This window comes from Genypterus blacodes, unplaced genomic scaffold (assembly GCF_046128005.1).
Source record: "Genypterus blacodes isolate CSIRO-AG114 ecotype Tasmania unplaced genomic scaffold, CSIRO-AGI_Gbla_v1 ptg000521l_1, whole genome shotgun sequence".
Classification (NCBI taxonomy): domain Eukaryota; kingdom Metazoa; phylum Chordata; class Actinopteri; order Ophidiiformes; family Ophidiidae; genus Genypterus; species Genypterus blacodes.
In genome coordinates, this window is record NW_027467276.1 from 41,404 (window position 1) to 65,000 (window position 23,597).

The window sequence follows — 23,597 nt, forward strand, 5'->3', positions numbered from 1 at the left end:
CTCAGACCTTCAATTTGCTGCATTTTTGGTCACAATTGTGCAGTAAGGTTTGGGTTAGGGTCAAGGTCAGGCTCAGGGTGAACATGACAAACTTACAGAAAAAACAAACATTCTTCATACGTGTCTTTATGTTTTGTGCTTGGAATTCAGACAGATTGCAATGTAGACAACACTAAATACTAGGGGGGCGTGACCAGGCACCAGGGGGCGTGGCCAGCTCAAGCAACATCAGGTGTGTCACGTGTTCTAACCCTAACCCAAGAATGCAAACAGCACAGATGTGTTATCTATGATCTATTATATGCCCTTCATATTTGACCTTTGGACAGGCAGGGACAGCAGGTGGCAGACACGTCAAGGGATCCACTGGGAAACAAACACACAATCAATACAAACAACAACCAAGGAGTCCAAATAGACCAAAAACTAATTTATCGATTTAACATTTGGCCAGAGGAGTACAACGTCTCACGTTAGGACTTAATTGGACAGAAAATTGATGAGCAGCAGCGCACATGCTGACGTAGCTCTCTTAAGTCTGGTCGTTAGCTGCCGTGCTAACACAAGCTAACGGAACAAATGCAACAAAATAAGCGCAAGCAGAATTGTAATGACGCAAAAACGTTAAATAGAGTCTCGTCATCATGAATAAATACCAAATAAGACGCAAGAAGCTCCGCAGGCCGCAGGTGAACCTTCATCTGACTCCATGACACCTGGTCCGTATCTGAGCCAAAACCGGAACTGGACCACACGCAGGAACAGGATCCGCTTACTGCTCCAACAAAACACTATCAATTTCAACGAATCTCACAAAAATGTCATCACAAATTACATATTATCAATATTTCCTCTTTTTTGAATTGAATTTGAATTTCAATAACATTCAACTTTGAACAATATCAAAACACATGTTGAGACAAATAAAACTCAAATGTTCCAAACTTTTCACTCGATCTTTACTTCACTCCTCCTCTCCTTCACTCCATCTTTCTTTCACTCCTTTCCTTCACTCATCCTTTCCTTTACTCCTTCATTCCTTCACCTGTTTCCAGCGGAAGCGGATGTTTCCATTCACATACACATTTATTCACACACATACACACACACATTCACCTCTTTAAAACCAAATACACTCAAAGAAAAGCTTCAAAATGTAAGTCCATCATACATTAACCTCCAGTTGCCCCGGTCAGCCTCCTCACTCCGTAGTTTCACTTGAACCCAAACACGCAGTGAAGTTTTGTGGTAGAATCGTTTATTCTGGACAGAGCTGATGAAAAATTATGTATCAAAGTTGGAAGGCTTTGATCCGGTGCAGACTCACAGTGGAGCGCCTGTCACCACGACAACCACACTGAGTAGATGTGTCGTCACTCTAACGTGTGTCCTGTATGAACATTCTTCCAGCTAACAGGTTTGTCATCACTATCACTTCCTAAATCACATCCTGGTTCTTCCTCATTTTCAGTCTGCCTAAGCTTCTCTGGTTTCCTTCCAATCATCACCATCTTCAATCTGAAGAGTCTGAGTCTTCATAGGTGGATCGAAGTTCCTGCCTGGCTCTGGTTCCTCACAGTCCATCGGCCTGTTTCCATTGGATGATGCTGTGAGGTCTGAGCCTCCTCCTCCTCATCTGTCCTAGGGGGCTTAGAGTTCTGTTGGTCCAGCTCCAGCAGGCCTTGAATCTGGTCGCCTTCCTGCCTGGTCCAGAGTCTTCCTCACCAGATGTTACACTCGATGGAGGAAGGAGCTATAGTTTATAATTTGTCCTTTAAATGAGAACTGGAGAGGAAAGATTAGAAGATATGAGCCACAATGACACAGGGACAGCAAGGGACATGATCAGAAAAACAAACATGGGTGTCACAATTTAAAAAACATGAATTACACAAGCTGATAACCAATCATTGGAAGGTAAAGCATGAGGCTCTGAGCTGCAGAGGAGCAAAGGTCTTGCTCGTGTGTCGACGCTGCTCCGCCCTGAACTCGACAGGAGGCAGCAGGCAGTTCGCTGAGCGTCATGACAACAAACCGATCAGCACCACGCTAAGCTAGCGTGCAGCTACAGCAAAAGCTACAGCAGAGAGAGGATGCAAGTAGGGAAGAAGTGGCTTTCTCTGCACAACATGGAAGACAAGGTCACATGATGTAGTCTCAGTGAACTCTGACCTTTACAGTGTGGACAGTTTTTCATCCAGATGAGACTTAATGGAGGGGAAGTGTCTGAGACCTAAAGCTTCTGTTGCCAGGTGACAGCAAGCTGTCAAACACAGAAAACAAAAACCACATGCTCTTTAATTCATGGGATTACAACTAATAAATATCAAACGCCTCCTTACATGACATCAACATAGATTGAACAAACACTTTATGTTTAATCCGTCTATGTAAAACTTTGATGGTTTGACTTCAAATATTCTGTTAAAAACACTGAGATTCACTTAAAATAAAGATTTTACCAGCTTTTGTTGAATCTATTTATTACATATAAAAACTTTCATAAGTGCAAATGGTCCATTTTTACAGAAGTCTAACACAACAATACTTACACAGATTTGATTAATAATGAAGCTTTGAATCACTTGACTGACAATGATACAAACTCCACTGTTTAGTCTCTCACGTTAGCTTGTTTTTTTAAGCTTCTTTCGTAGCATCACTGTTTCTGTCAGCTAAACAGAAACTTATTCAGTCTGAGCTGTTTCTGCTGTTGGTTTTCTTTCCATCGTGGAGCTTCATGTGTCTCTTCAGATGGCCAGTCACAGTGAAACGTTTCCCACAGTGTGAACAGCTGAAGGGTTTCTCTCCAGTGTGGGTCCTCATGTGAATTTTCAGCTCTCCTCTCTGAGCACAACTTTTCCCGCACACAGAGCAGCTGAATGGTTTCTCCCCCGTGTGGACTCGGATGTGTTTGGTCAAGTCCCCTTTCTCAGCACACCCTTTCCCACAGAAGGGGCAGCTGTAGGGTTTCTCCCCAGTGTGAACCCTCATATGTTTGTTGAGGTCTGTTTTTTGAGCACAGCCCTTCCCGCAGATGGAGCAGCTGAAGGGTTTTTCTCCCGTGTGGTATTTCATATGTCGGCTCAGATGCTCTTTGACGTGGAAGGTTTTGCTGCATATGGAGCAGCTGAAGGGTTTCTCTCCTGTGTGAATCCTCATATGTCTCTTCATGTTTCCCTTCCCGCTGAACCTTTTCTCGCAGTACGAGCAGCTGTAGGGCTGCTCGCCAGTGTGACTCCTCATGTGTGCTTTTAACGAACCTTTATCACGAAAATGTTTCTCACACAAAGAGCAGCTGAATGGCCTCTCGCCCGTGTGGTGTCGGATGTGTCTATGTAGGTTTCCCTTCAGGCTAAACCTCTTACCACAGACCGAACAAGCAAAGGGTTTGTCCACTGAGCGGGAGCGCCCGGCAGTCTGAGGGACGCCGGCTTTATCCGAACTCACTGAATCCGACTGAGTGGTGTCACAGTCGCTTCCATTGGTCTCACTCTCAGAGTCTGTGCTGGGGTCATCGCTGATGGGCTCTAAATGACTGTCCGGACCTACATTCCTGTCTAGTCCTGGACATCCTCCATTCTTTTCTAAAGGTTCTGGTTTCATGTGTTCAGATCTGCTGGATGGAGGCTCTTCCTCTCTGTCATGAAGCTCTGAGCACTGAGCTTCCTCTTCAACATTCTCCCCCTTCACAGGCACGGGAGAGAATGTGAGCTCCTCCCGATGGCTCCACACTTCCTCCTCCTCCTCTTTAATGTAAGGAAGTTTCTGGGCCTCCTGCTCCTCCTGAACATCTCTCTTCCCCATCGGCTGCTCCACACCTGCAGGACACAGGCAAAAACCTTTTCAAAAAACAAACTTTTTTATCTGTCAATCAATTGCAAGTTAATACTGCTTGACTTCTTACTTACGAACACTTTTTTTCCTTTATTGGTTGACGTATTTAATATTTCTTGCTTGGCATTTATTTGCTGTACTTTCTGTGTATTGTTGTGTGTTGTTATTTTATCATATGTGTAAATGTCCAGCTTTCAAGTAAAAGTCACGTGACGGCAGAGTGAATGAGAATAAGAAAGAGTACAGACGGTTAGATAGAAAAGGTGAAAGTGTGTTCATTGTTCACCATCAGAGTCATATCATCGATAGATATCATAACGATGACATCATCATCTGTGTTAATTGGCTTAATTAAGTGAATATTTAAATAAAGGACGATTTCAAGTCAAGTCAGTGGTGTTTGTATATCCCTAATTCACATTCAAAGGGCTTTACAGGCCCACAACAGAAAACCTTCATGTATAAGGAAAAAAGGAATAAACCTCTGGAGAGACGATTCCAAGAGAGATTCCCTCTCCAGGAACAACTTAGTGAGTGATAGGAACTTCCAGTGGGAAGGAAACACAAACAGACATCAGGAAATAAGAGAAATGAGAGAGAGAGATGGGCAGAGAGAGAGAAAGAGAGGCAGAGAGAGAGACAGTCAGGCACACTCTATTAGTTTTTAATTGATTAATGGCTGCATCTTTCGGTTTTGTTGATTTATCAGCAGTTGAATACTGTCAATGCAATGTCTCACCTGTACCCCGTGTCCTCTCACCTGTCTCTCATGTCCCCTCACCTGTCTCTCGTGTGCCCCCCCCTTCCCCCGTGTCCCCTAACCTGTCTCTCGTGTTCCCTCCCCTGTGTGTCCCCCCCCAGTCTCTCCTGTGCCCTCACCTGTCCCCCGTGTTCCCTCCCCTGTGTGTCCCCTTACCTGTCTCTCATGTCCCCTCCCCTGTCTCTCGTGTTCCCTCCCCTGTGTGTCCCCTCACCTGTCTCTCATGTCCCCTCCCCTGTCTCTCGTGTGCCCTCACCTGTCCCCCGTGTCTCCCCCAGCAGCGCCTCCAGCAGCCTCCTCTGGCTCCGGATCTCCTGCTCTGACCGTTGGACTCGGGCTTCGTACTCCGCCACGGTGTCCTCAAACAGAGACACGATGTCCTCCGCCACCGCCGTTAGCCGCTCGGTGAGGCGCGCGCTCAGCTCCGGGATTTGCGCTGTTTCTGCTCCTTTTTCCAGCAGGAGCACAAAGTCTGAAGCGGCGGCGCTCATCCGCTGCTGGACCGAGACCCGGAGACGCTGTACGGACACCATGTTAGCGAGGAGGAGCCACAGTTTAGGCAACAAAGAAGAGCCAGCGGGCAAGGACACGGAGACGGATACACACACAAACGCACACGCATGCACACGCACGCACGCGCGCACGCACGCGCGCACACAAGCGTGTGTGTGTGTGTGTGTGTATCCGTCTCCGTGTCCTTGCCCGCTGGCTCCGGAGACAGCGCCGTCTGCTGAACCGGAGGAAGAACACCCTGCTGCGCTCCTGGACTGATGGTCCTCTCCAGTTCTCCGTCTCTCCTCTCTCTCTCCTCTCTCTCTCCTCTGTTGACAACCAGCACCGCCGCTCTTTCTACCTTATTGGTACTTATGTTCCTTTTAATTCAATAAATAAGTAAATGTTTTACACTTTACACTTTGGAGCCTTTTACTTGGGGCCCTGAATGATGTTCAGCTCCAAGACATGTCCTCTGTTTAATGAGTTTAATGCAGATTTTATGTCTTAAACAAAGACCCTTAAATTCTATTATGATTCAATAATCAACTCACTCTTTATTTTATTTTGTATACGTGCCGTTGTCCCCATAAAGCTTTCTATTGATCTAAGGGCCCTATTGTTACAAATGTTGTAAATATGTTTATAATTATGAATAAAATGAACTTAGACTTTTAGCTTAGGCTTTAATTCTGATTTAAGTTTGACACAAATATAAACGTTTTTTTGGTTGAATCTGCTCTCCGCTGTCACTGGACCGGCTGCTCTCCTCTCTGCTGATTGGTCCCCCTGATGTAGAACACATGGTGACATCATCTTGATGTGACGTCATCAGGCAGAATGTAGCAGCAGCAGTGAATCAAGGGAGTTTTTCTTAATTGTTTATGTGGGTGGAACTATGACTTGCTGCCCTCTGTCTCCTTATTGGTCAGTGGGGCTAAGGCAGGGTCCACCAATGAGGTGGGAGGAAACAGTTTGAACCAGCCAATTACCATGTTGGACAAGTCCAAATCGTCCAATAGGATCTGAGCAGCACCCATGAAGGATTTGTGGTCCATGCGGCCATAATCGCCCCAGACGATGATCTACAGAGAGAATTTCAAAACACAAATGTATTTACTAATCAATAATCCTTACATAAACATAAAATATTGATTGAGACAATCTGATTCACATGAGCTCACGAGGTCCTTAGGGTTGGGTTATATTCTTTCTCTGGTCCCTTCCAACATCTAATACGTTTGAAGTAAGATGCTATTCATCATCATCTCTGGCTCCATTTGATTTAAAAAGCCAATTGAGGTCATCAATTTCCTGATCAGTGCGAGATTCATCTCCCGCTCTCTGTCTGTCTGTGTCTTTATCCGTCCATCTCTCTGTCTAATGTCACACCTGGAGGACTTTCCCCTCTGGGTTCTCTTCAAATTGCAGTTGTTGCTGGTAGAGAGGATCCAGAGTCTTTCTGGCCAATCGGGTTCTCCTCTTCAACACGCACTTTCCATTATCCATCAGGTACACCTTCACATACGGAGCTACACACACACACACACAAACACACACGTATTTATGTAGATTTGATTTGTTCACATCAATGGTTAATCATTGCTTGTGTTTGGTTGTGTGTGTTCTTCACCTGGCGTGTTCTTGTTGCCTTGTTTACCCACAAGCCCCCGAGCACGGATCACTTCCACATCTAGACGCTCCTTCCTGTGCACCATCCCAATCTGGATGTCACCTGACCAACAAACATCCAATCAAGATACTCTATTTATCAGCCAATCACAGACGTGATATGGGTCAGCTCTATCCAATCAGAAGAGGGGATTACCCATATGGGGAGTGGCTAGGGTTTGCCGTCCAGCTAGCTGGGCAGGGCCTAATCCATCCAGGAAACCTGTGAAGTGTTTGTCCGACGCCAACTTCACACCAGGAAAGATGAGCCTGCAGAGACAGGAAGTGATGTAAAGGTGTGCTGATACAGAAAAGAGGGGAAAGAGCGAGCGAGGGAACAAGAAATGAAGAAGTGTGCAACTTACGCTCCAGGTATGGGGTCCTCGGCATCTGGGTCACGGCTTGGCTGCCTTGTGAATCGAGCTTTGAAATCCACTGCCAAGCCGGTTTCCACACTCCTCTGGACAGGAAGTCTGACAACCTTCTTCTTCTTTTCCTCCTCTGGACAGACAGAGAGATAGACATGGATGGGATTGACAGAAAAATGGAAATCACAACATCAAGTGTCTGACTGCTGACTCAGTATCAGCAGTAACTCAGTAAAGCCTGCAGGAGGCGGCACGAGACATTTAGACCTTGGCAGTAAGCAACCGTTGCCTATTTGTGGATTAACAGTGGCTGCTGCTGGTTTTTCTTACTCGTTGTGGATTTGGGGTCACTGGTTTAACTAGACTCACCCTCCGGATTGAGCTGGGATGTACTCTGGCTCTTCTTTCCCAGTCCAACAATTCCCATCATCTTTGCTCCAAAACTTGAGCGACGTTTCTTGTCATCATCGTCATCGTCATTCCTCCCCAAAGAGCAGATCTCTCCACCTACGCTCGCAGACTTTTGCATTGGGGCCGGTCTGAGAAAAGGGGTGAGGCAACACCAGAAAAGTTAGTAAATATAGGAAGAAGAGGCAGAGGAGTCACTCCGATCAGTTTGACCATTCAAAGTCCATCATCTTACTTTGAAGGCTCAGGCTTCTCCTCCTCTCCTTCGGCCTCCAGTGATTCGCTCTTCTGCAGTGTAGCTGTGCCTTCACCTGCTCCTGTTGCCTCCTGTGTTCCTTCTGAGCTCGCCCCTACTGATTCCACCGATTGGCCCGCCAGGGTTTCTGCCCCACTGCAGTTGACCAATGTACAAACACACAAGGCTAAGGAACAGCACATGCTAACAGAAAAAAGTATATGCTAACATAAAAGAAACTAGTATGAAACCAGGAGCTTTGGAAGAATGGAATATGCTACATGCTACCTTCCACTGTTGGATGGTTCCTTTTCTAACTTCTAAGAAAACCTTAAAACGTTGTTAAAGGCAAACCAGATGTGTAAAAACAAATGAACCACAAGCCTCCTATCTGGATAAACAATGGTAATTTTAATTTTATACTAAACCCAACCCCGACATCAACACAAGCCAAACATCCAGCTGCAGCCTGAACACAAACTCTTTTATTTTTATTAATCATCAGATGAACCGTAATCCAACTTTTAAATAAATCTCACCTGATCTTGCATGCCTGATGAGTGTCTGAGGACAAAATGGCTGGACTGTCGCTGACATCACTATCTGGAGACTTAAAGGACAAAGTGTGTGTGTGTGGGTGGGGGAGGGGGGTTTGGAATGGATTATTATTGCAGCTCTGTGTGTTAGTGCATGTTGATGTGTGTGTGCTAACGTATGTGTGTTACATGGGTGTTAAGGGTGTTTGTGTTAATGTGAGTTTTAAAGTTAGCGTTTGTCAATGTATGTACGTGTGTCACCTTGCTTTGATCCCTCATCATAACACCTGCAGATACACACAGGGGAGAAGATGTCAGCTGTGTCACCAATAACTAATCACTACTGTCCTAATCAAATCTAATTAAATCAAATTCATTTGTATAGCCCAATATCACATATGATGTCTCAAAGGGCTTTACGCAGGGACTCTGAAAAACCTTCATGTAGAAGGAGACCTTTTGGAGTGAGTCCTGAGTCCTGATGCCAAGGCAGCAGTTCAGGTAGGGAGTAAAGGGGGGGTTCATAGCTCTGCCCATGATTACAGTCTAAAGGGGGAGGAGCTACCTCTTTAAAGTGTAGCAAACAGCTGGTAACATACCATTGGCCGGGTTACAGTTTTTCTTCTGCTGGTCCTCCCATGTGACTTCTGAGTCACAGCAGAAAAAGACAGATAATTGGTCAGAGAGCACTGAGATTTACATACCCTTTTGAAAAGAAGGAAACTTCTGTACTTGGATCAAACACGCTGTTCGTGTCTAGATGGATCCCACACAGGGCAGCAAAGCACACGTGTGGATCCTCAGTGTTTGTATGAACAACTTACCTTTCCTGCTGCCACCAGGTGTCACCGAGCGTCTCTCTGGCTCTGAGATGGACATGATGACATCAGCACGATGTAACACAAGAATGAATGAATGAAGAATGAGAATGTTTCTAAGCATGCAACACACACAGTGTCTGCTTTATGAAGTCAGAATATGGCCCCCAGCTGTTTTGGAGTGTTGCACTGTTAGTTAGTTACTGATAGGTAAGGCTTCTGCAAAACATTCGGGGCGACATGGCTCGTGGTGGTAGAGTGCTTGTCTTGTAATCGGAAGGTTCCTGGTTCTCTGCTAAAGCGCTTGTAGAAGTGTTGTTGAGCAAAACACTGAACCTGTAACTGCATTTGATGTGCAGGTTGGAGCTCGGAGGTTGTGTGAATGAGCAAATGTGAGGTCAATGTAAAGCGCTTTGGATAAACACACTAAGTACAGAGTAGTATTTAAGGTACAGAGTTAAAATATTTGTTATAATTCCAACCTCAAGTCCCAATCTTGCGCTTGGTGCAGAGCTTTGTATTAGACTGATAATGTGACTGTTATACTAGAGAGACTATCTACAGACACTGGAGAGACTAATTTACAGAGGACAGACTGGGCTACAAAGGACAGACTGGTCTACAGACGCTGTACAGACTGGTCTACAGACACTGGACAAACAGGTTTACAGATACAATACATGTAACTGTAGATGATTAAACCTGTGATGTACATACCTGGAGTCTGGAGGGGTGGGGCAGGTGAAGGTGCAAGATTGGTGCTGGGTGCTGGAGGAGGTTTCAGGGCAGGTGCAGGAGGTGGGCTGGGCTCAGCAGATGGCTGTGGCTGTTGGACTGGGGAAGGCAGAGTAGGTGCAGGATTTGCAGGTGGAGTTGTGGTAGGTACAGGTGCTAGGTGCCGTGCAGGTGCAAGAACTGGAGTTGGAGCGATGTTAGGTACAGGTGCAGGGGGCAGCACAGGTGCAGGAACTGGAGGTGGAGCTGTGGTAGGTACAGGTGCTGGGGGTAGTGCAGGAACTGGAGGTGGAGCTGTGGTACGTAGAGGTGCTGGGGGCAGCGCAGGTGCAGGAACTGGAGATGGGGATGTAGCTGTGGTAGGTACAGGTGCTGGGGGTAGTGCAGGAACTGGAGGGGGAGCTGTGGTAGGTACAGGTGCTGGTGGTAGTGCAGGAACTGGAGGGGGAGCTGTGGTAGGTACAGGTGCTGGTGGTAGTGCAGGTGCAGGAACTGGAGGGGGAGCTGTGGTAGGTACAGGTGCTGGTGGTAGCGCAGGTGCAGGAACTGGAGGTGGAGCTATAGAAGCTACAAGTGCTGGGGACATGGCAGATGCAGGAACTGGAGGTGGAGCTGTGATGGACCGTGGAGCTGGTGGCAGGGCACAAACTGGTACAGGAACAGTTGGTGGGGCACAGACTGGTACAGAAGCTGAGCGTGGGACTGCGGCAGGTGAAAAAGAAGTTGGGCAGGACTGGGTGGGTTTGGGAAGAGGTGGGGCTTGGATTCGTATGAGAGGTGGTGGCTGCTGGATAACTTGGGGAGGGAACTGTTGGTGGATAGGGGAAAGAGACAGTGGTGCTCCTGCAGTGGGCGTGGCCAAAACTGAAAAAAGAAAATGAAGGATACAAAGAAGATGATGAGGCCTCATCCCTCACGACCCCCCGAGTCTTGCAGGACATCACAACCTCACATAAACACATTTTTTGAGCATTTTTTTGCTGGCATAACCTTAAAGGCGGCATTAATAAGAATCTGTTATAAAATAAGGGACGACATGGTTCAGGATGGTAGAACAGTCATCTTGGAATTAGGTTCCTGGTTTGAGCAATACACTGAACCCATAACTGCTCCAAATCCAAGCAAAGCACTTTGGATTAAAGTGCTATATAAGTACAGTTAGTAAAATAAGATTTTCAAGCTGTTCATCATTATGTTATCAGTATGTTATTTTTACAGGCAGGAGTTGGACAACAGAGCCTGACCGCACAGACCTCTACATTGAGTCAGTAAGACCTAATCCATCGATCTGATCAGATGCTTCTGTAGGATTTTAAGATGCTGACAGCGCCCTCTATGGGTTTAGCACACTACATCATGTGAGCTGTAGGTTTACAGTAGCAATTATTGTCTATTATAAATAAATACTATAGACTTATAAGCACCACAGGGAGCTGATTAGGACTGATTGTACCTTGAAATGTCTCCTCTCCATCTGCAACACAAAACCATAACAAGGCATCATCATTACCAGACCCCACAGTGGAAAGTAAATTTTCTGCACAGGTGTGAGCTCAGCAAACAGGGAGTGTGAGCAGATGTACATCTGTTTTTATGAGGTACGCTGGGTAGTTGGCGTCCAAGTTGGCTGTAGATTGGACTTCCTGATGGACTCGTTTGGGTTGATCCAGACTGTGGGACTGCTCTGTGGGACAAAACAGGATTGATCACTGACTTGGAAGGGGGTGGAGGTAGGCGGTCATCGCCAAGGTCAAATGAGGCTGAAGGCTACAGTGTGTTAATCATGTGTGCTAACATAGCTACGGCTAAAGCTGTTATCTGTAGGTCAAAGCATTTACCTTAACAGCTCATCATCGAAGGCGTCAGCCTCGTACGGAAAGTCAGGGATGAAGTCCTGGCTGATAAAACACAGATACCCATCTGACACAAGTCCACACACAGGCCATAACCCAATGTGCTGCTTCACACAATTCCACACTCTGGCAAGCTGGGGGAGCAGTTTATGCAGACTCAGGGGAACGTAGACAGTTTGCATCCAAAAGAGGCCCGTCTGAGATCTGAGGCTGGGCAGTAACTTGTTGACACACGAGAACAAGTTGTCAAAGACAGTAAAGAAAATCGAAGTGCTATGCAAATGAGTTAGCCTCGGCTTGGCGGTATACATGAGAACGCTCGGTTCAGAGCGCTGCGGCGAAAAGCTTCTAGTTTATAAACAACTCTGTTATTCCATTAGCTGTTATCTTAATTCTGCATACATTAGCCACTCTTGAGCTTTACGTGTTAAAATGGGTTCCTGTGCCTCATCCTGATCCAATGAAGGGCTTTTTTATGTCGTTGGATTGCTCAATTGTATGCATTTAGGGAGAAAAGAAAAATGCTCATAACAACATCAATGATCTGTGCGTCAATTCTCCAGATGCATTGTGGGGATATCGGTCCGGTTGGAATGTAATGGTGAGCAGACTCTTTGTTAGAGACGAGTCAAGTGAGCATCCAGGAACATGCAGGAACGTCTCGCTGACTCTCACTTCATGTATTTGACTATGAATCATCATGGTGGAGCCTCATTCACTCACTCAACCTACACACTGAATTTAGTGATACAACAACAATGGTCCTCGTGACACTGCACATCTGCCTTCATTCTGTGGGACCGCCAACAAACAAGCTGTGCAACACACCATTTGGGACATGTGACGATTGAGGATGACGCCCTCTAACACTACATTACCCAGCACCCCCAGGGCTCACCTGTAGTCCTCACAACTGCCATTCATCATGTGGTTTGGCCAGGAGGCGTGGTTATTAAAATACCTTCACACACACACACACACACACACACACACACACACACACACACACACACACACACAGGAAAACTAATTAATATGTTAATATATTTGATGGTTATCTTTTTATTATTTGAAATGTGACATTTGTTACTGAAAGCATGAGCATTCATTATTTGGAATTCCATTATAATATAATATCCCATACATTTTCTGTACTGAGCAAACCTAAATTTCCAGAATGCAGCAGGGAAAGAGGCCACAGGTTGTCAGAAGTGCTGAAGCTTCTGTTCTAGTGGGACCAGCAGGTGCTAAGGTCTAATGTGTCCAAACTACAGCTCCACCAGGAAATAAGAGGTTTGAACATTTGTGTCCTTTTAGTTACACACAGAATCACTTCCTGCCCTGAACACTCATCATCAGGCTACATTCTGTAATTTCCTTTTATCAATCTGCACAACAAAGCTGATAATCAGGTTTGATCACAGCTCGATTATGGAGATTGCATTTGATAAGCGATAAGCTTCTCCTACTCCAACAGATGAAACAGACGCAGCAACACTGAGAGACAAGCTGAGTAGCCGACAAACGGACAGAGAGAGAGACAAACAGAAAGACTGCTGACAGACATGCTGACAGACATGCTGACAGCCATGCTGACAGACGGGCTGACAGACAGATCCTCACAATGAGGTGACCTTAACCCTTCACATGCGGTCTTCACCATGACGACGTCACTTTAGAGGGTTGGTGATCAGAGGAAACAAACTCAGCCAACAGCTAACTACAGCTTTTAAATGTACAGCTCCTCATTGCAACACTACAGCTGCTGTACCTGTCAGGGAAGTCAAGAGAGTTGGCAACAGAAACTCTTCTTATTGGTCTCCTACAGAGAAACAGAAACAGAAAGAGAAAGGGAGAAAGAGAGAGAGAGAGAGAGAGGCGGAACGGGAAACAGACAAACAAACAGACAGAAAGACACAGACATTGAGGAGTTTTTAAGACAGACACTGAATCTGTATCAGTTCCAGACCCTCCAGTCCAGTGTCCACAGTCTAAAGTCCAGTGTCCAGTCAAGTCAAGTCAATTAAAAAATCAATTGTATTTCTATAGATTATCACATCTAGTGTCTCAAAGGGATTTACAGGCCCACAACATCAGGAAGGTCAGCACTGTCTGTCCACAGGCCTCACCCCGTAGTGTTAAGTCCACTGCCCACAGTCTTCTGTCTAAAGACCAGGTCTACCTACGGTCTGTGTTGCCATGGCTACCTGTCCAGGCTGCCGTAGTGCCCGGCGTCAGAATGAGCTCGACCCAGCTTGGTGCCGCGCAGCAGCCTTACAGCATCCTCGCGGTACAGCGGATACAGCGGGTTACCACTGGCAAAAGACAAAGGTCAAAGGTCAGAGAGATGAAAGGGAAGTGACAATGAGGAGGAAAAGAAGGTGAGGACTTCACATTCATTAGCAGATTGCTGGGAGCCAGAACCTGTGATGGAGCGGCCGGCTTGGCGACGGTGACCTCATCCTAAACAAGTCAGATCGAGAGCTGTGATTGGATGACATCACCTGCTCCGGCACTGAAAAGGACGAGCTGTGGTCCCGTCCATTCTGTCGGTATTCTGCTCAAATCACACAGACACATACACACTGATGAGTGAGTGCTGTGTTCTAAAGCTGATGGGAAAAGTTGATGCAGTGCATGATGGGACATGGAGTTCACCTGATATCACACCAATGCCATCACCCAGGTCTGGATACTCGGTGTCACTGAGCCTCTGTGACCCTGGAGAGACAGACAGACAGACAGTGAGACAGACAGACAGACAGACAGACAGACAGTTTGATCAGGCAGAGCCACACACACACAGCATTTCTGTGGACTCAGGAAACTCTAAGATGCAGTCAGGGTCTCTCGGTCTTTGAACCCTTTTCAGAGACACTTCACACTAGGAGGGGGCGAGGTCACAATAAAAAACATTCAAAGGTTTTCCCTTATCTCTTTACATTCACAATCTGTGTGTGTGTGTGTGTGTGTGTGTGTGTGTGTGTGTGTGTGTGTGTGTGTGTGTGTCTCACTCTGCAGTCTCTTGTTTGTGTGTTCAGGCAGCAGTACTCGTCTCTGAAGGTAGGGGGAGGCGCTGGGCAGAGGGTCAGTAAAGTCAGGATTCTGCAGTCTGTACCAGTGGGCCTGATCATCCAATAGGGCACTTTCTAAATCTATGAGGACCTAAAAACACACACACTGTTAAAAACTGTTGAATAAAAGAGCCTCATAATCTCAATAAACTGAGGTCGTATCCAATGTGCTGACTCGCTGACTTCAGTGTGCAGGTTGAGTAAGTGAACCAGGTGTCGACATGATGAGTCCAAATGATGAAGTGAGGGAGTGAGAGACAGCACATTGGAATAAGGCCTGAGTTTCCTGTGTGTGCGTGGCATCCGACCTCTCCCAGGAAGTGGCTCGCCTCCTCTGTGACCCTGGTCTGGTCCCACACTGTCAGCTCCAGCTTTCTCTCCCTCAAGTTGCTGGGGTGGACCGGCCCGAAAGCAAACGTTTGTATCCAGCGCGGATCCACTGACTTCTTCACCGTCTTCGTCCTGCGCAAACTCTGATCACTATAACACACAGTCAAGTCCACTTTATTTATACAGCCCAGTATCAAGTGTCAGGCCCTCAGCACCAGAAAGGTCCTGACCCCGCCCAAAGCTCTCCTGGAAGACCAGACGAAACTCCAGAGAAACTCCAGAGAAAACCTACATAAACTCCAAGAGATATTTCACCTCCAGGATTAGATGAGCAAGAGGAACTTCAAGAGGGATTATACAAGAATACAATAAAGCATGAAGAGCAGTAAACACAAACGGGCATTCATTACAGAGAGAGAGAGACAGAATGAGAAAGAGAGAGAATGAGAAAGTGAGAGACAGAGAGCGAGAGAAAAAGAGAGGGAGACAGAATGAGAGAGACAAAGAGAGAGACAGAATAAGAGAGCGAGAGACAGAATGACAGAAAGAGAGAGACACAGACAGACAGACAGACAGACAGACAGACAGACAGACAGACAGACAGACAGACAGACAGAGAGAGAGAGAGAGAGAGAGAACAGTGCAGTCCTATTGATGAGTCTCTCTCCTGGAGCACCAGGCCCTGCAGGCAGTTGGGGCAGCAGGTAAGCTGATGATGTTGTTGTTGATGGCAGGGTGGAAAGGAGGAGCCAATCAGAGAGCACTGCTACTGGACTCACGTAGCAGTGTAAATAGCTAAACATGCGGTCTAAGCCGTTGGGACAGAGTTTACGTTGCCATGCCCTCCGCAGGTGTTGTCTCGGTTTTCATTTGTTTTCTGATCGCTGGACTTCTGTCACCATGACAACTTTATGGGTTCTCCTGGTCTGGCTAATGTGGGCCTTCTTCACACCTGAATAGCTCCTCATCTGCTCGTCCCCTCTTCATCTCTGTCTCTGTCCTTTATTGTCTCAAACTGGACTGAGATATGTGCATACAAATATAAACAATTTCTATTATTATTACCATTAGGATTTTACATTCAATGACAAACACAGAACTTCCTGTGCTTTCTCACTGCTGATTGGCTCACAGGAAGTGATGCGTTACTTTTCTCACCTTCTGTCGGGAAGAAGGCAAAGTTTGACGTAGGGGTTTCGGGGTCGACCGTCGTCTCGGACAGGAAGCTCTTTGGCTCCAAGGATTGTGACGATCAGCTGATGACCTAGTTTATCATAACACAACTTCACCTACACACACATGAATAACAAGAAAACACAAACAAGTCATGTGACAAACCGACTGAGTGACAGGCACACACACACACAGACAGGTGTTTCACTGTTACCTGAACTCTGGGGATCAGATGTCTTCTGTTGACACACTGAGTCTGAAACACACATCACCATGGATACACTTTTTAAGTTGGATCTGATGTGTGGTGAGCATGTTGGCTGCAACAGTGATGCATGCTGGGTAAACTTACAGAGAGCGGTGAGGACAGGAGCTGCGGTGGATCACGCAGGACGGAGACGGAGGGAGTGACTTTCTGAGTGTCAAAGGAACTGGAACCTGAACGCAACACACACATATGCACAAACAGTGTGTTTGGCAGCTGTCATTCCTGTGTGTGTGTGTGTGTGTGTGTGTGTGTGTGTGTGTGTGTGTGTGTGTGTGTGTGTGTGTGTGTGTGTGTGTGTGTGTGTGTGTGTGTGTGTGTGTGTGTGTGTGTGTGTGTAAACTCACTTGAGGTGAGTTGAGAACCCTCCATTGTTCTGGAAATGTCTCTAAGGAAGAAAACGCACAAACGTCACACTCACACTTGCTTCTGCGACAAAGAAGGAAGTTGAACATGACCTTTCACCCACCCGATGGGTCGTGACACCAGCAGCTGGACCTGTGGCTCTGCCTTGGACTCCAGGATGATGTTGTAAACTTCATTAAATGTGGCACCTTGAAGAATCCGACTGTTCCATTCCAGAACCTGATCACCTGGAGTGAGGGGGTTCATGTCATAAACATAGATGAGATCAGTGAAGTGATGCTGCTCTGCTAATTTTGCTAACGATTGACTGACTGATGAACTGGACGCTCTAAACTCTTTATCTGCACTAAAGGGAAGGAAAGTTTGTTGATGACATCATCAGTGTGTCTGTCACTGTGTCAGTGTGTGATTGTTACTTCTGCATCTCAGCTGGTTTCTATGACGACCCGTAGGTTAAAGGTCAATACCATTATATTCTACTAAACTAACGTTCAGATATTCAATATTCAATATTCGTGATCGGATCAATTCTTCATGTTTGTCTCTTTGAAGAGAGCAGGAATGAAAACATAGTTCCTCTTACAGATCTCTCTCTGTTTGTCTCTCTCTCTCTCTCTGTGTCTCTCTCTCTCTCTCTCTCTCTGTTTCTATCTGTCTCTGTCTCTGTGTCTGTCTGTCTGTCTCTCTCTCTCTGTCTCTCTTTCTCTAGCTCTGTGTCTATGCTCCTGTCTCCTCTCTCTGTGTCTGTCTGTTTCTGTCTCTCTCTCTTTCCATCTCTGCCTCTCTCTCTCTTTCCGTGTCTCACTCTGTCTCTTTTTTACCCGTTCTCTCCTTACAGCTTATAGATGATTACATCCACTGAGCTGACCTGCTCCTGTTTCTACCTCAAACTCCCCTTGGTGGTCTTCTCCTCTGGCCCCAGGTGTTTGTTTACCTGGTCTCAGATGTCCCACAGTATCTGCCAGACTGCCTCTCTTCACTTTAGTGATGAATGCACAGAGACGACCGGTCTCTGTCATCTTCCCCCCAACAACCTCAAACGACAGAAAACCAACCACAAATGAAACAAGCGTCCTCTCGCTGTGCCCATTAGCAAGGCGGCTCAAACACAACCATCAACGAAGAAAGGAGGAAAAAGAAAATGCAGTAGAAGGAGGCCTCACTTTGAAGCCCAGCAGAGCTCCTGCGTCTGCAGGAACTGTTCCATCCTTCATCCTCTTGTTCAGGAGGATACGACCAATCAGATGCTCCCCGTCCTGGGACCGTTGCCATGTGACCGGCTGCTGAAATGTTGCAGTGGTAAAGGTTAGGTCACCATGTGAGGTCACACAAACACAACAACAACAAACAGCAGCAGTTCAGACAGAATGAGTGTCACATTTCTGGCTCCGCCTCCTTTAAAGCCCACAAATCTCAGAATGGATCAGCAGCCCCAAGACGTGTGAGGAGACAGAGCCAGAGTGAGGACACGGTCCAGGGTCAGGATCAGGGTCAGGATCAGGGTTAGAACAAAAGAGGAGAGAGGATGAAGTGGAGACAGAAATGGAGCTGGAGAGGGCGGGGCTTAGTCCTACCATGGACATGGATGCAGTCTCGCCATGCCAGGAACCACGATCCCACCCGTGACCATCCATGTTTCCTAGCAACAAGGTGATACAATGAGGTGATGGACGGCCAGGAGACAGAGACAGAGACAGACGAGTCCATTATTGTCTCACTTCTACTTCTGCTACAAAGAGTTGATGATGAGATTAAGGAGCAAGTGACATCATTACATGCACAAACTGCAACACTCTTTTACAAATAGCCAATCATGGAGCTTTATTATCTTTTAGCCATCAAAGCATACACACACACACACACACACACACACACACACACACAGTTCCTTTAATCCTTCTTTGCAGTGCAGCTTAAATAGCTTTACTCACACAAACACACACACTTGTTAGATACCACAAAAGAGAAGGAGGAACAGGAAGCTTCAGAGGGAGAGAGTGATGAAGATGAGGTGAAGCTGCTTCCTCCACCTCCTCACTGTGTGTCTATCTGTCTTATCTCTGATAGCTTAGCCTGTTAGCTTGCAGCACAGAAACCTGTTGCCTGTTAGGGTTTTGGCCGCCTCACGGTCGCGGCCCTACCCGTCTTCCTGCCTCCCACACCCGAATACTACGATACCATCAGTACCCAAACGCACCTCCAAGAATTCACCACAGCACCAGGAAGTACGACCAATCAAAGGAAGTCCAGCAGGGCTCAGACCTCAGTGAGAAGCCAGGATGAGGCTGATTTCCATGTCGTCTGATTTCTGGTTGGTCAAGGTTTGTGTTTCCTGTCTGAATATCCCGACTTGTGTAATCCAGACACTCTCCTCTTCTAAACCAAGTGGACAGCAATCAGTGATTCAGCAGACTGGTGGTGTTCTGCTCTAATCTGGATCATCTGATCATCAAGGTCATCCAGGATCCTCCACCACAGGAACCAGGACAGACTGCTTAGGTAGACCTGCCACACATTCTGCAGGTTCTCCAGGTGTCAGCGCCAACACTGATCATCTCCTCCAACCCAGGAGGAGGAGCTAACCCTAACCCAATCACATGTGATCATCTCTGACCAGCAGCCTGAGGCCCAATAAGGAGATAAGCTGGACACGTGATGATTTTCAACTCAGAGGACGGAGAGCAACAACAAAAACACTTCAAAAGAGTGTAGCAGCAGTTATGAAGCTGATGTTATGAGGCTGCACACTGAGGGAGAACAAGCACTGAGTGAAGTTTGGGCAAAACAGAATGATTTTAGTGTGAGAGTGAGGCAAAGCGAGGTGACATCATCAGGAGGCATCATGAAGCTTATCTGCTCATCACAGCCATAATCAATAATCATTCAAACCATTGGGTGCTGAGGCATGAAGCTGAGTCAGCAGGAACAAACGATCAGATTTGTCCCTGATTATTGATTCATGATTTACTTCATTTCAATTTACTGTAACTGTAACTTTGTAACACAATCTATTGAAATTGGATTTAAACAAATCAGTGTGTAAAACCTTGGTGTCTGGGGAGCTCCGCCTCCTCCTGAGCATGCCCCGCCCTCTTCACACTCCTTGGAGGTTAATGTGCCTGCCACCATGTGAACAAAGGCAAGGTGAATATGTGTGTGTGTGTGTGTGTGTGTGTATAATGCCGTTAGCATGTAGCTGTATTTAGTGTGAGGTTAAGCTGCTCTTTATCCTGCAGGAGGATTCAAACTTTAGCTGATTAGTGCAAAGAGAAGAGGGGGAGGGGCTTCACTCACTCACAAAGTGTAACTGCCACCTGAAGCCCAAGTGCCAGTGAAAGTATGATGGGAGAGCAGAGCGCCACCTACAGCCAACTGTAAACATCACTTCATCATCACCCCATCAAACTAAATGTGAAACATTATAGACCTGAACATCAATCACACTAAGCAGTGCGGTGTTGTTTTTCTGTGCTCAGCTTCCTGAACTGGAGTGAAGGGGATGCCTGGAGATGCCATTAGGTTAAACCACCTGTGGTGATTAGTCATTACGATCAGGTGACACTGAACTGTCACACGTCTCACCTGATTTGTGAGATTAACACTAAAAATGTCTGAACTTTGAGTATTTAGAGGTATCGTTTCTTCTTCTGTTGGCTATAAACGCCTGGACTTCCTGCTCCTCAAGACACCAGTCATTGTTTGTGTGAACCTGCAGACGTCATGACACAAGTAGCTCACCCGCTGGTGAGGAACCAGTCCACAGCAAACAATGGAAGATAAACTGTGAAGATAAACAATGATTCTTCTCTCACCACCTCATGAGGAAAGGATCCTAGTATTCAACTACCAACCGTCCTGTTGTCCTCTGTGGACACCAGGATAAGACGGCTGGACCAGTGTGAACGTATCAGCCCAAGAGCCAGGGCTAGGTGGGTCACAGGTGAGGTGGGTCACAGGTGAGGTGGTGAGATTTCCCCTGAAACTGAAGATTGTTTCTGTATTATCACTTTAGCATTTCATCATTTTAGTATGGAAACTCAAAACTCAAACTGGATGCTGTATTTATTTCCAACATGTGGAATTTTCATCTTGTTTTATTTTTCATAAATACCCCCAATCCATTTTGTTTAATGTTTGTTTAAACACAAAGAAAACATGAGGAGGAAAATACATATAAATAAGCCAAATTAAATTATAACTGTTGTTGTACGATGCAAATATACATAAAAAGAATATATATAGTACATATGTGAATATGTGTCAGTGTGCTCATTGATATTTGATATTTGAGTGTTATAAATTGATCTCAATCTCCAAACCGCGAGTGTTTTAAGCCCCTGATGGAATATTTCTTATTTTAACAATAACATGAAGTCTTTAAGCCATATGGAGGCTTTGGTAGTCTTTCCATGCCAGTAGTATTCATGTAGAAGTATGAGGTTCCGTCCTTCTGTGATGTTCTGAGGATTATTCACAAGGCAATCGTACCAAAATATCATTTTTGGGAAAAATCCAATTTCTTTCAATATGGCAAATAAATAGCTCCATTGAACTGCGCCCAATGGAGACCCAGAGGCATCGACGGATATTAGGAAAGGAGTGAAGGCCTTTAATAAATGACGGCCAAGAGGATCAGCTGAGCGTCAAGACTTAGAGTGACATGGAACACGTCCAGTGCATCTGTGCCTGCTTTCAGAGGGACTGAACCTCATCAAACCAGTTATGAGTCGCTACGTTTCCATCCAGCAAATATGAGAAGGAACGCACAAAGAAACTGCAGATGAGGCTGCGTGAATATAACCAATAGAACTAAGAATTAGAAGAATATTTTTTTTACCTGAGCTGAACTGTAACCCTGCTTAGTTACTTAGTTTTCTCATATTCAGGGTGACAGCAGAGGTTTGGGTTAACTAACTAACTAACTAACTAACTAAGAGTTGGTGTTAGTTCCCCCCACAGCTGGGAGCTCACATGACATCATCATCAGTCACATGAGCGCCAACATGAACATGACACATGAATGCTGCAGTGTGGCAGAAGAACCACCAGGAGGAGCTACTGCAGCAGTTCAGTGTGCGGCAGGAAGCCGAAGCTCTGATTCTGTTGCTGCTGATGCAGAGCTCGGCATGAAGCGCTGCAGGAAGTGGTCCAGGCTGTAGACCCCCCCCCACCCCACTGAAGGCTTCATGCTGATGAAATCATCCAAGTTCATGTGAGACTCTGAGGAGGAAACGCAACAAAAACATAAACTTCCACTGTGTGACGGATGAATGCAGATCAAACATAAACAACAAAGCATCAATGAGTCACTTCATAGTTTAGATGAAATGTTTACCGTCACCTTTCCTCTATCGTGCACGGAGAATCTGAAACTTTCCCCCGACTCTTAGTACAGAGAGTGTGTGTATGTTGTCATGGTAACACTAGCTCAAAACATCACCTGCGGTCTGTATGGGGGGGTAGGCTGGGGGGGGCACCGTCCAGGTTCCTTCTGCTGTTTTCATGTGTGATCGATCAGAGGCAAAGTTCTGCAGGAAGCTTTTAGCTTGAATGATTCGTAACTTCCTGTGACAGAGAAAACAGAGTCACCCATTAATCTGACCAATCACCGTAGAGCAAATTAACAAATTAAGCCCCGGCCCTTACCTGTGGAAGGTGCGCTTGATGCTGCGGTCAGAACGTAAAGCCTCTGCAGCGTATTGCGGCAGGCTGCAGGGAAACGACAGCAGAGAATCCAGATCGTAAACCTGAGCGTCGGCAGACTGACGGAGTCGAAGAAGAACCACGTGATAATCCTAAAAAAAGAAACGTGAATATCTACACTTTACTGTGTGTGTGGGTGTGTGTGTGTGGGTGTGTGTGTGTGGGTGGGTGTGTGTGTGTGTGTGGGGGGGGGGGGGGCTGACCCAGATCACTGGTTGGTCACTATGTCCTGACCTCTGCTTCCACAGTGGAACCTGAAAGAGAATAAAAAGACAAAGTACACAATGAAAAGGGTGAACAATTTACCAACACAGAGACAGAGAGAGAGAAAGAGAGGGACAGAGAGAGAGACAGGGGGACAGAGAGAGAGAAAGAGAGGGACAGAGAGAGAGACAGGGGGACAGAGAGAGAGAAAGAGAGGGACAGAGAGAGAGACAGGGGGACAGAGAGAGAGAAAGAGAGGGACAGAGAGAGAGACAGGGGGACAGAGAGAGAGAGAAAGAGAGGGACAGAGAGAGAGACAGGGGGACAGAGAGAGAGAGAAAGAGAGGGACAGAGAGAGAGACAGGGGGACAGAGAGAGAGAGAAAGAGAGGGACAGAGAGAGAGACAGGGGGACAGAGAGAGAGCGAAAGAGAGAGAGAGAGAAAGACAGAGAGAGAGAGAGACACACATAGAGACAGAGAGAGCGACAGAGAGATAGAGTGAGAGAGAAAGAGAGAGACAGGCAGAGAGAGACAGGGCGAGAGAGGGACAGAGAGAGAGAGAGACAGACAGACAGACAGACAGACAGACAAAGAGTGAGAGAGATGGAGAGAGACAGAGAGAGACAGAGAGAGTGACAGAAAGAGAGAGAGAGAGAGACAGACAGACAGAGAGAGAGAGAGAGGGAGAGAGAGAGAGGGAGACAAAGAGCGAGAGGGACAGAGTGAGAGAGAGAGAGAGAGAGAGACAGAGAGACAGAGAGAGAGAGA

The 23,597-nt window shown here is 46.4% G+C and overlaps 3 protein-coding genes across 4 annotated transcripts in view; all 3 read right to left on the reverse strand.

The window, feature by feature from the left end:
• Window positions 1-2,521: 2,521 nt before the first annotated feature.
• On the reverse strand, window positions 2,522-5,199 carry LOC142990389 (uncharacterized). The gene is made up of 2 exons (XM_076140173.1): window positions 4,854-5,199; window positions 2,522-3,821 (listed from the first exon to the last, which is right to left on the reverse strand). Exons 1-2 carry the CDS (start codon window positions 5,128-5,130, stop codon window positions 2,692-2,694), a joined length of 1,407 nt encoding a protein of 468 aa, XP_075996288.1. The 5' UTR covers window positions 5,131-5,199; the 3' UTR covers window positions 2,522-2,691.
• A 636-nt stretch (window positions 5,200-5,835) lies between these two features.
• On the reverse strand, window positions 5,836-19,634 carry LOC142990391 (regulating synaptic membrane exocytosis protein 2-like). Its single transcript, XM_076140175.1, has 24 exons — window positions 19,119-19,634; window positions 18,496-18,560; window positions 18,085-18,204; window positions 17,856-17,955; window positions 17,025-17,148; window positions 16,903-16,943; window positions 16,643-16,728; window positions 13,485-13,585; window positions 12,612-12,674; window positions 11,699-11,758; window positions 11,444-11,544; window positions 11,314-11,334; window positions 9,843-10,724; window positions 9,132-9,173; window positions 8,907-8,954; window positions 8,569-8,594; window positions 8,311-8,381; window positions 7,772-7,927; window positions 7,498-7,667; window positions 7,126-7,261; window positions 6,918-7,030; window positions 6,723-6,824; window positions 6,482-6,621; window positions 5,836-6,174 (listed from the first exon to the last, which is right to left on the reverse strand). Exons 2-24 carry the CDS (start codon window positions 18,553-18,555, stop codon window positions 5,986-5,988), a joined length of 2,952 nt encoding a protein of 983 aa, XP_075996290.1. The 5' UTR covers window positions 18,556-18,560; window positions 19,119-19,634; the 3' UTR covers window positions 5,836-5,985.
• A 1,348-nt stretch (window positions 19,635-20,982) lies between these two features.
• The window catches only part of ntaq1 (N-terminal glutamine amidase 1), a 3,601-nt gene continuing 986 nt past the window's right edge, over window positions 20,983-23,597 (reverse strand). Inside the window, exons 3-7 of one of the 2 annotated variants that reach the window (XR_012960783.1) lie at window positions 22,828-22,878; window positions 22,568-22,716; window positions 22,362-22,486; window positions 21,893-22,141; window positions 20,983-21,758 (exon numbers count right to left, since the gene is read on the reverse strand). Coding sequence is in view for 1 of the 2 variants with exons in the window: in XM_076140177.1 (XP_075996292.1) it covers window positions 21,990-22,141; window positions 22,362-22,486; window positions 22,568-22,716; window positions 22,828-22,878 (477 nt within the window). In the remaining variant the exon portion in view is untranslated. Of the gene's footprint in view, window positions 21,759-21,888; window positions 22,142-22,361; window positions 22,487-22,567; window positions 22,717-22,827; window positions 22,879-23,597 lie in introns of those variants that run through there. The other variant, XM_076140177.1, reaches the window with a different exon arrangement.